At 42.9% G+C, this 10,471-nt stretch overlaps 2 protein-coding genes across 3 annotated transcripts; both read left to right on the forward strand.

The window, feature by feature from the left end:
* The first annotated feature begins 12 nt into the window (after positions 1-12).
* On the forward strand, positions 13-5,665 carry LOC108010231 (cilia- and flagella-associated protein 61). Of its 2 annotated transcripts, XM_017075076.4 has the most exons (14): positions 15-334; positions 393-707; positions 1,008-1,310; positions 1,365-1,472; positions 1,937-2,064; positions 2,119-2,399; positions 2,613-3,176; positions 3,229-3,512; positions 3,704-3,940; positions 4,001-4,575; positions 4,628-4,791; positions 4,856-5,104; positions 5,165-5,374; positions 5,438-5,665. In XM_017075076.4, the coding sequence occupies exons 1-14, from the start codon at positions 66-68 to the stop codon at positions 5,663-5,665; spliced, it is 3,915 nt and encodes a 1,304-aa protein (XP_016930565.3). In that variant the 5' UTR covers positions 15-65. The 2 variants fall into 2 exon arrangements, 1 of the variants encoding a protein (XP_016930565.3); XR_010653631.2 differs by lacking the exons at positions 2,613-3,176; positions 3,229-3,512; positions 3,704-3,940; ... (3 more) ...; positions 5,165-5,374; positions 5,438-5,665 and having other exon boundaries at positions 13-334; positions 1,365-1,465; positions 2,119-2,245.
* Positions 5,666-5,761: 96 nt separating this feature from the next.
* LOC108010233 (cilia- and flagella-associated protein 61) lies at positions 5,762-10,456 on the forward strand. The gene is made up of 14 exons (XM_017075083.4): positions 5,762-6,039; positions 6,100-6,399; positions 6,452-6,593; positions 6,647-6,810; positions 6,867-7,021; positions 7,076-7,371; positions 7,429-7,772; positions 7,833-8,025; positions 8,086-8,369; positions 8,540-8,776; positions 8,857-9,419; positions 9,474-9,637; positions 9,694-9,939; positions 9,997-10,456. The coding sequence occupies exons 1-14, from the start codon at positions 5,762-5,764 to the stop codon at positions 10,348-10,350; spliced, it is 3,720 nt and encodes a 1,239-aa protein (XP_016930572.3). The 3' UTR covers positions 10,351-10,456.
* The last annotated feature ends 15 nt before the right edge of the window (positions 10,457-10,471 follow it).

A 10,471-nucleotide genomic window follows, 5' to 3' on the forward strand; every position in this document is an offset into this window, starting at 1 on the left:
CTGGCATGCAAACTCAGTATGTCTTTTTGTTTTAATCACACATTATACACACCTTACTCGCACTGATGTATGAATTTGATGTTCGCTTGGCTGAAGTGGCGGACCTGGATGAGATTAGCAAGCTGATCCGATCGCCGGGTGTCAAGTGGTTCGGCAACATCCGTCCAAAGTTTCGGGGCAAGCACACCCTGTTCCATTCCTATCAGACCTACAGGATGGTGGCCCTTTGCAGACAATCCTCTGAATTGGTGGCCTACGCCGAATTCCGGAATTATCCGTCCATGTCAGCTTTGCCCACGGATTGCTGGCTGGAGTGGCTATCTGTCAGATACTGGTATCCAATCTATGCAATCGTAATACTCTAAAGTGTTTAAAATCTATTTCGTTTTTAGTTTGACAGTGTCCATTAGCTGGCTGAATGCTTTGTTCTTTAACTTTTGCATCTACAAGAGCGAGTACTCTGCGGTTCTCGTGGAAATCATTAAGGAGGTGTTGTACAGGGAGAACAGGGTGTGGTATCTTATCGCAGTGAGAAATCCGTATGTGCGACAACCTTCCCACTTCAATGAGACTTTCGATGATTTGGAAAAAATTGCCCAGGTTTTTTATCCGCATGAGTTTAGCACGGAGAACAACTCTAACACGCAGTCTTTATATATTGTGCATCGGTTCAACATATTACCCAGGATTACTTACCGGAAGGCACTGTAAGCTTTGTTAGGTCTTTAAGTTTTTCAAAACCGTGCACCGAAACTACATCTAAAAAACAGAAAATTCATTTCCTAAATGTAAATTGATTGGTTTATTTTAGAAAATTTTACAATAAGAAGGAGTGGCCATTTAATTTAATAACTATTTTATGTTAATCAATTTTCCTTTTACCCATTTAATTAATCGGAAAGGAAATGTTTTTAAAAACTTTAAACGATGAGAACTTCAGATATAGCCATAACTTTTTTGTAATTATAAATATTTTGTTCCCTGAGAATGTTTCAATTTTTTTTTAGACCCGAAGACAATGATGATATAATAGCACTCCAAGCGGTTGAGATGCCTGAACTCCGTGAGGAGCTGGGTGAATTCTATATAGCCGAGGAGGTGATGAGGCAGGATTCCGATGCCGAGAAGAGTTTGCTGGTTGTGGCAGAGACAACCAATCAGTGCGAGGAGACCGATTTAGCCATTTTCTTGTGGCTGACCACGGACATAGACATCCTGTTTTATGTGCAAAACTACGAGGTGGAACAATTCGGCAACCTGGTGAAACCCGTCGATAGCAAGTCCTTCCACTACGAGACGATGACGGTGTCGTAAGTGATTGGTTCAGAAGTAGACAGAGTACGTACTTATCATGTATCCAACAGCTCGGTCCAGCGAAGAGCAGAGGCCAGTATGTTCACCACAGATGCTCTGGAGGATTTGGATGCCATGACGATCCTGGGAGGTCTGCAGAAAATTGACAGCGGTATGAGGTGGGATAACGTTTTAAGTGACAAAACATCAGAACACATATTGTTGACTTTAAAAATGAATAGCCGGCATTGTCTAAAAATATTTAAATGTATATTAGGGTAAATATACACATATCTTAATAATCAAGACATTAGAAAAAAGCATAATAATTGCCTAGAAAAAGAAAGTCATTTTCTTACAAATATACAGGAAGAAAAATATTGTTATTCACATCTCATACATTTATAAGTTAAGGCAAAAAAGTTCTGGTTATTTATGAAGAAGCACTTTTGAAAACCTTAATTAACATTTCCACCGCAGTGCATCCGGGCTTTGGTTGTGGGTGGTTTTTGAAGACCCTTTTTTGTAAAAGTCTGCAACTTTCTTTCCATTTTTTTCCAAGTGGGAGGGTTTGAACCCCTAACTTGCTTATAATATTATAGTTTTATTTCAAATGTTATATGTAATGAACTTTTCTCAACAGTGTGGCCAGCGCCGGAAAGATGAAGGTAAGCTCCATCGGTGGGACAATTGACGATACAGTTACGGCGAGCGAAAACAAGTTTTATATGAGGGAATGCCTGTACTCCAAGTTCAAGTACATCCTCGAGAGTGAGTTCTAGTATTGATCCCAAAGCTCCCGTTTCCCAACTTTCATCCACCTAGAACTTCGCAGCACCGATTACTATTTGCGGCACGAGCAGAACGTGATGAATTTCATATATCCCGCCGGAAAAGAGCCTGCAGGACCGGCAGCTCGGGAGGCGGCATCAAACGTTTTCGTCCTGAAATGTATTGTGGCGCAACAGGACTTTCCTCTGCCACGCCTTTTCAACGCAATGGTGGCCATGTTCGGGGCATATCCGGATAAGGACTACTGCATGATGGTAATGAACGCTAAGAATAAGGCCAACAAGAGCTACCTGGAGGTGTTGCAGTACTTTATGGTAAAACATATTATATTTTCAAATATTACCAATTTAAAATGGTTATCCTACAATATTTTATTAACTAACATGCATATTACTTATCCTTATGGGATATTCCGAGATAGCACTCTATTAAAGCTATGTTATGGTTTGTTTAGAATATTTTATTATTTTTAGTTAACGCTTTTTTATATAGTTTATTATCCAAGTAATCTAGGTCTTATCCCCCAGCCCGTTGTCTCAAGACCAAGTGATGTGAGCAACCTCGACGAGGTGTACATAACCCATCGGAGCACCATCTTTGGGGATATTAGCCTGTACAAACTGGAAAAGGAGGATGTGCCCGTGGTGCAAAAAATGGCCCTGGGAAACTTGGACGCAGAGGAACATTCCGCCGATTCCAGCAGCACCACCAGCAGCTTTTCATACTGCTCCAAGATTAACGAGCGGGCGGAACTGGAGCACGAGCTTTATTTTCTGGATGCCATAATGAAGGATGTGCTGGAGAACGAGTTCAGTGAGTTTGCGGTCTTTACGATTCGGTGCGGAAACTCCACGAGATCGGCCAAGGAAAACACTTCGATTGGGTTTGTGGTGCTTCGGCAGTTCCACAGCCATGCCAAGCTCTTTGACCACTACCACTTGCCCAGGCACGACAATCATCTGGATCGACGAAGGGCCGAGATCATATCGGTGCGATTGCATCCTCTCTTCTTGGTCAGCGCCGATCTGATCTTCAGGGATTTGGCCAGAAAGACTAATTTCTATGACTTTTACTTCATCAGTGCCTTCGATGTAAGTTGATGGGGTGCTGAGCGTATGATCTTTTGAAAAAAATACTCTGCAGGGTTATAAGTACAGCAACGACCTGAAGAAAATGATGATGGTCTTAGAGCCAAAGCCCGTTAAGAAGGCTCCGGTTTTTTCCGGAGTCAATGTGGATCAGAAGAAGCCGAAAAGCCGGTTGCATGTGCCCACTCCCGATTTCGCCAAGGATTATCTGACCATCTACCGGCACAAACTCAATCCGGTCAAGTGGTTCACCAACAGCAGGAAACTGGTCATAATTGGTTTCAGTGCACTGACCAAGGCTTTTCTGCGACAGCTCGTTTTTCAGTGGAATAGCAAGGAGTGAGTTATCCTAACTTAACTATTCTATCCTATTCTATCCTATCCTACTTTAAGATCAGCAAGCTTATAACTTTGCACTGCGATATGATATGATTTAAAGCGATTTAATTTGATCAACCTGATGTTTTATAGAAACAAAAAAGTTTTATTCTCCCTGTTTCATATTTTCATGTTTTAATAATATTCCTTAGCCACAAGAATTCGGAAAACTTCACCTGCTTAAGTCGACTTCAAGTTACTGTGATATGTCGGGCGGGAATCGTGGAGGCGGATTACGACAGCCTTTTCAAGTGTCCCTATTGCACGAGCACCCTAGGATGCTATCTTTCCTACCAGAACGAGTCCTGCTTTGTAAGGGATTGTTGTTTGCGCCTTGACTTGCGATACTGGGTGCACTTTGTGCCCGGAAAGGTGCAGCAGATTAATAGGTAGGATATAGGGCCAATCTAATATTTCCAACCGCTTACCCAATTATTTACCATACACAGGGAGAAAAAGCTGGTGAAACTGGAGACCTGCGAAATACACTACGATACCCTACTGCTAATGTGTGACCGGATGTTCGTGCTTCGATCTTCGGAAACGCCGGTTACCACCGGAAGGCCCAGCAACCTCGTCGAACTTAACTTCCGTCTGAACAAGTTCATGCTCTTCTACAAGGTCCGGGCTCTCCTGGAGCATATGCCGCGAACCTACTTGATTCTGGTGTATGGTTCCAATTTATACACCTACGAGTGCATTGCCTTTCTCATAGGACATGGCGTCGATTGTTCGCGGATGGTCTTCGTCCAGCCTCATCGTTACACCGGCAAGGAAGCAGATACGAAGGAAAAGAATCCCTACTGGGACAAAAACTTGCAACTCATCCTGGATGAAATCCTTGAGGATAAAGGCGTCTCGATCTTTATAGACTACGACTTTCACCACTACAACCTGCACAAATCGTCGGACTTTATTATGGAGGTGATATTTCAGCATTTTCCCAGTCGAAAGCAGGCGACCTTCGAATGTGATCTGTTTATCTCCTTTGAGGAGGGACACCTTAACCAAAGGCACAAGCATTGTGAGTATCCTTAAGCGGAACACGGATTATATTACTAATAATACCTCTTTAGGGCTGAGGGCTGCCAAGATCGAGTTTGAAGGCAACGAAATTCTGGTAGACGAGCACTACCGAACCAATGATCCTGATATCTATGCATTTGGCAACTTTGTCAAGATCCGGAAGACGCCAAACTACCAGTACAGGTTTGTCAGTGAGCGGGAATTGGCCCGCAAGGTGAGAAAGGCATATACACCGAAGTATCTAAAATATATTCTAATAATCTCATTGTGATTAATAGATTTTACACTACTTGGGAATCGTTACCCAGGAAAGTTTCGAAGATCGATTCTCAGAGCCTCTGCTCTTCCAAGCAATTCTGCCGATGCGCTATTTCATCACAAAAGTAACCATGCCACGCAGATATCTCCAATCGCACTTGAATGTCACGGAAAATTGCAATATGACCACTTATAGGAACTATACCTTCTGCCGTGTAGGATTATCCACGCATACGATGATGGATGAGATCGTTGTGGTGACGAAATTGGTGAAGTCTCCTGTTTTGATAAGCTATACTACTGTATCACTCATTTATTTTACCCTTTAGGAGTGCCACTTGGACTTCCTGCAGCACTTTTGTGGCAAGCACGAAAAACTGCTGAACAATCTCAAGTCGCGCTTTAAGGCCCGCACGATTCACAATTTTCTGAAGTATTTTCAAGAGCCCTGGACAGAGTTGATCATGCACGAGAACTTTGAGGACCTTCAGGAAGAAAATAGGGCTCTTCTCACTCCCATGGCTTCTTCTGCACTTTCAGTGGGTCTATAACATGCTTAACGATCAAAGTTAATTCATTATTTAATGGTTTTGCCTTTACAGCGTGCAGAACGGGGTGCCTTGGGGGATGTAACCGATATGGATTTCTTCACGCTGAACAAGCGGTACATAGAGATCAAACTACTTTCTTTCCTGAGAGAGCATCGCCGAGACTTTCTACATGAATTTGCCCTTCCCGAGGATTTCCACAAATTGGATATGCCCGAATTCAAACGACACTTGGAGACGGAGGAGGAGAGTGATGTGTCATCAGAATCGACAGAGACATAGTTTTCACAAGCTAAGCAGTCCGTTTCTGTACTTTCCGATTTCCTTGTGCAGTAGTGATCCAACTCAAATACACGTTGAACAAAATTTTTTGATAAAATGCCCCTGCCACAAGACAATACTTTAATCGTCACAGCGGGAATTCGGGATGTGAGGCGCATAGAGGATCTCTTTGAGGCCAAGAACACTTGGCACTTTGGGGCGAAGGACTCACCGCCGCTGGATACCTTGTTTGTTAGAATTCAAGCGCAACGGCTGTTGGTCTACAACAAGCAGGAGTTTCACCTACTACTGGCCTACAGCGAGTTCGCCAGCCATCCAAATATTCCGGTCCTGCATAACGATCTTTGGCTGCACTGGCTGAGTGCTCGGTTTTGGTACGTCAGTTTGGGAGTATCTTCCACCCAGTAGGTCCCTGATGCAACTACCCCCAATAGCCTAGATCTCCCCATCACGCTGCTCAATTCAATCTTTTTCAACTTCTTCATCTGCAAGGAGGGCCAGCCAAATATTCTCAAAAATATCATCTTGGAGGTCTTTTATAATGAGCATTTGGTGAGCTATGTGCTGGTGGTCAAACCACCGGATTGCCCACCAGGGCAATATGATGCCGTTCAGGCTTTGGGTAAAACCTATTACCCAAAGTACTCAAAAGTCTCTGAGCAGAAGCATCTCCCCGCTGTCATCGTGATCCATCGGCTTAATATCATGCCAGTTATCTCCTTTCGCAAGGCGCTGTAAGTTGTTCGCATAAATCTTTATCCAAACCCCTATTTTTCTTTCTTACAGACCCGAGGACAATGACGATATTGTCGAAATGATTGATTCCGAGGATCCGGAACTGCGTAAAAAGCATGGAGACTTTTACATTGCAGAGCACCTGCTGAATGTGGATGGTTCTGAGGACAATGATAAGATTATAATAGCTGAGGTAATAAGGTTTTTTCGTTCTTAGCTATCTATTAGAAATTCTTTTTTCTGTAGTTCGAGGAGGAGATTGCGGATAATGTCAAGGGCGCGGGCTTAATGTGGCTATCGGATTCAATAGATATTGAAAAGCTGGCCACTAACTTTCACTTGGAACGTCTGGGTAATTTGGCGCGATATACACCGGGAATCAAGCACGCTCGTGTGCATTTCGACGTGCTGTTAGTTGTTAACAAACTTGAAAAAGGTTACTTATTTAAACGCTCCATTTTTATAGCTCAGTGGAGCAAAAGTCTTTTAAGCAGTTGTATACCAAGTCGCAAATGGAAGTAATGTATAAAACCCGAGAGAGTAAGATAAACCAAGATGGACGAGATGGACAAGATGAAGCGAAGAATGTTTTGTTCAGAAAGTATAAGCATATTTATGATGGTGAGTTGGGATAAATTCATAGCTTGTTTCTTAAAATAAATATTAAAATATTAGAACTCCGTAAGGCAAACTACTATATGAAAGCCTGTCAAGACAAACTGGAGATCGCTTTCGATTTGCCACCTGGCGAGCACTCTCACAGCGAAAGTCGGTTGCAGCACCTGGGAAAGGCCTCCAATGGATTCCTGCTGAAGATGTTCCAGTTGCATCCACTGGTACGCTTTGAGTACACATACTACTCCTTGTCAGCCATGTTCAGCGCCTTTCCGGATCACGATTACTGTGTGACAATGGTGCCAGCCACCGTATCTACGAGTCCTTGCCAGCGGGAACTGCTCCGATTCTTTTTGGTAAGAAACGAAAACCTTGTTCTAAAAACTTAATTTTCCAAAGTTCCTATCCCCTAGCCGGTTGCCCATCGTCCTAGTAGTTCCGTGTCCGAAAACATGTTCGTTGCTCATCGAAGTACTTTGTTCGGGGAGCTCCGAGTACAGCGCTTTGAAAGACAGGAGATTGATGATGTTAGAACCATCATAAGCTCGCAGGGCCGCAAAAGGGACACATTTTTGGATGATGATAATGGTGATGGCAATATACTCGATGAATATACCCAGGAGGTTCTGGGAATTTTTGATGATATCATTGATGAAATCCTCGAGGATCCTATGACTGATCTGACCTGTTTCACCATTCGCTGTGGTCAATCCAAGAAGCACACCGACTGTCCATTGGTGGGCTTTTTGATTCTAAGGTGGTACTAACACTTTGTTATAATATTTATATTTAACTTAGTCCTATATGGTACCTTTAGCCCCTTTATGATTTACGATGATTTAAGCAAGGTGTTCATGATGCCACGAGATCAGTTCTCGCTGATGCACAATCGTGGAGAGATTGTCATGTTCAGGCTGCACCCTTTCTTCCAGATGTGGTGCAATCCTATTCTTCGCACAGTGGCTTTGTACGATAATTACCGAGAGTTATACTATATAAACTACTTTAATGTTTGTTCACTTTGCGATTAAAAATGTCATCGAAAATACTAACAAAACTCCTAATTCTAGGGAATCTCGCTGCCCAACGATCTGATGTACAACATGATGCCCGTGGAGCCTCGCCGCATGAAGAAGAATCTCTTCCATTACAGGTGCTTTACCATCAAACGACGGGTATCAAAAGCTTCCCGCATTTCCGCTGTGGATATCTGCATCAGTCGCCTGCGGCTCTTCTGCCACAATCTTCAGCCTACCATGCATATGGGTGGGAAGAATTCGCTGGTAATCGTGGGCATCTCGCACACAAGTCTAGCCTTTTTGCGGACCGTCATCTTCGCCTGGAACTCTAAAGAGTAAGATTTATCATGCAAACGATATATAGTTAGTAAGTCAATGGTATTAGTTCATTTTCAACTCAGTTTTTGCAAAAGTTTAGATTATACCTTTCAAGATTCTTTTGAAATCTACATTTTCATTTCATTTACGAAGGTATAAACTAATATATACATTATTTCTCCGTCAGCTTGATCAATTATAAGAAGTACAACTGCCTCCCCATGGTGGACATCACAGTGATAGTGGGTCACGGAGTAATGGAATCGGCCTACGATTACGAATTTTCATGCAGCTACTGCTCGAATGGTCGGAACTGCTATGTGGACACTGGGAACTTAAATCCCTTTGTGAGGGACGTAATGCAGCGTATGGATGTGAGGCACTGGGTGCGTTTTGTTCCCGGAGTTCTCAAGACTATAAAGAGGTGAGAGATTTCTGAGCCTCAAAAAACTCAAATATTGGCTGTAGATATCATACTTTTATTTCTTCTTATAATCCTCATAGGCAGGAAAAGGTAGTGGAACTAATGGACGGCTGCAAGTTGTACTACGAGAAACTGATCTTGATGGCTGCCACTAGGTTCGGTTTTCAGGATAAGGAATTCAAAGGGCACCCGATGCCAATAAACTATGTGGTCAATAATCATCGCCTGGACAGGATTATTTTCTATCACAAGGTTCGCGAAATGGTTGAGTCTATGACGTGCTTTAACATTATTGTCTACGGGTATAATTTGTGTGCCTACGAGTGCCTTCACTTTTTGGTGACTCATGGCTGTAATGCCCAGAACATCACATATGTACAGCCCCATGTGCCAGCGGTATTGGAGGAGCTGGGAAATCCCGAGGTGGACTCTCGACTGGATCCGATTATCTTGGAAATGGTAGCCGATCTGGGGATCACGGTCCACTTGTCCACCAACTACAGCCAACTTATTCTGTGCCAAGAGAACACGTATATAGAGCAGGTGGAGTTCATAACGCATCCAAGTAGAAAAAAAGTACTGCTGGATTGCGATCTCTTTGTGAACTACAATGGGAATACCATAAGTACAACTTTGGAAAATGGTGAGGTACTTCCAGAACATCGATCTTTTCATCCAGTTTCTCGTCCTTTTTCAGTTCTCTCTAATGCAGGAATTGAGTTGAGTGACAGGAAGATCGTGGTTAATGGACGATATTGCACCAATGATCGAAACATATACGCCGCTGGTAGAAATGTGGTCATGGTACCCAAACCCAACTTTCAGTACACTTTTACCAGTCCTCAAGAAATGGCTGAGAAAGTGAGTATCTGTTAGTAGGTTTCCTTTTAATGGCTACCTAGCCCTTGGTTCCTTAGTTGGCCTACGAATTGAACATGGTAAAGATTGTGATGCAGTCGCGATACTCGAGGCCATTCATGTTCACGGGCATTCTGCCCATGGGCTATCAAATCATCAAGTTCACCCAGCCGAAGCCCATGCTTATAGGTCAACTTCCCATCGATTTTTCCGAGAGCATGACCACCTACGAAAATGGAGACTTCTGCCGCATCCGACTCAACAGAAAATTAATTGTCATAGAGATTGTCTGCGTTACCAAGAGGGTATGTTATTTCGGTTGATGGGATTAATAATCCGATTAATTTATAATAAAACCTCAGCCAAAACGACTTTACTTCATGGAGTACTTTTGCGGCAAGCATGCTATGCTTCTGAATGATTTACGTGGTCGTTTTCAGTCCGGTTGGATTAGAAACTTCCTGGACTTTTTCCAACAGCCCTGGACAGAGCTTCTTATGCATGATAGATTCGAGGATCTACAGTTGAAGAATCGCAGACTTCTGCTGGCCATGCTGCTGATGAACAACAAGGATGCCAATAATGCCAGGAGCAGTTTGGAGAGCACGCAGCGACAGAGGCTCGAGGAAAATGTAATCGATTTCGTTCGAACGTATCGCAAGGACTTCACCCATGAATTTGCTTTGCCAGAGGATTGGGGTGTCTTTAATCTATGATTTAGTTTGCCTTAGTTTTTCCACGTTTCAATACTCCAATACATATGTTTTTGTATTATAAAAATAAATTTCAGATCGAATTGACAAAGAATTGAAATCTCCCAAAAATAATCTCAACGCA

Source organism: Drosophila suzukii, chromosome 2R (genome assembly GCF_043229965.1).
Source record: "Drosophila suzukii chromosome 2R, CBGP_Dsuzu_IsoJpt1.0, whole genome shotgun sequence".
Classification (NCBI taxonomy): Eukaryota; Metazoa; Arthropoda; class Insecta; order Diptera; family Drosophilidae; genus Drosophila; species Drosophila suzukii.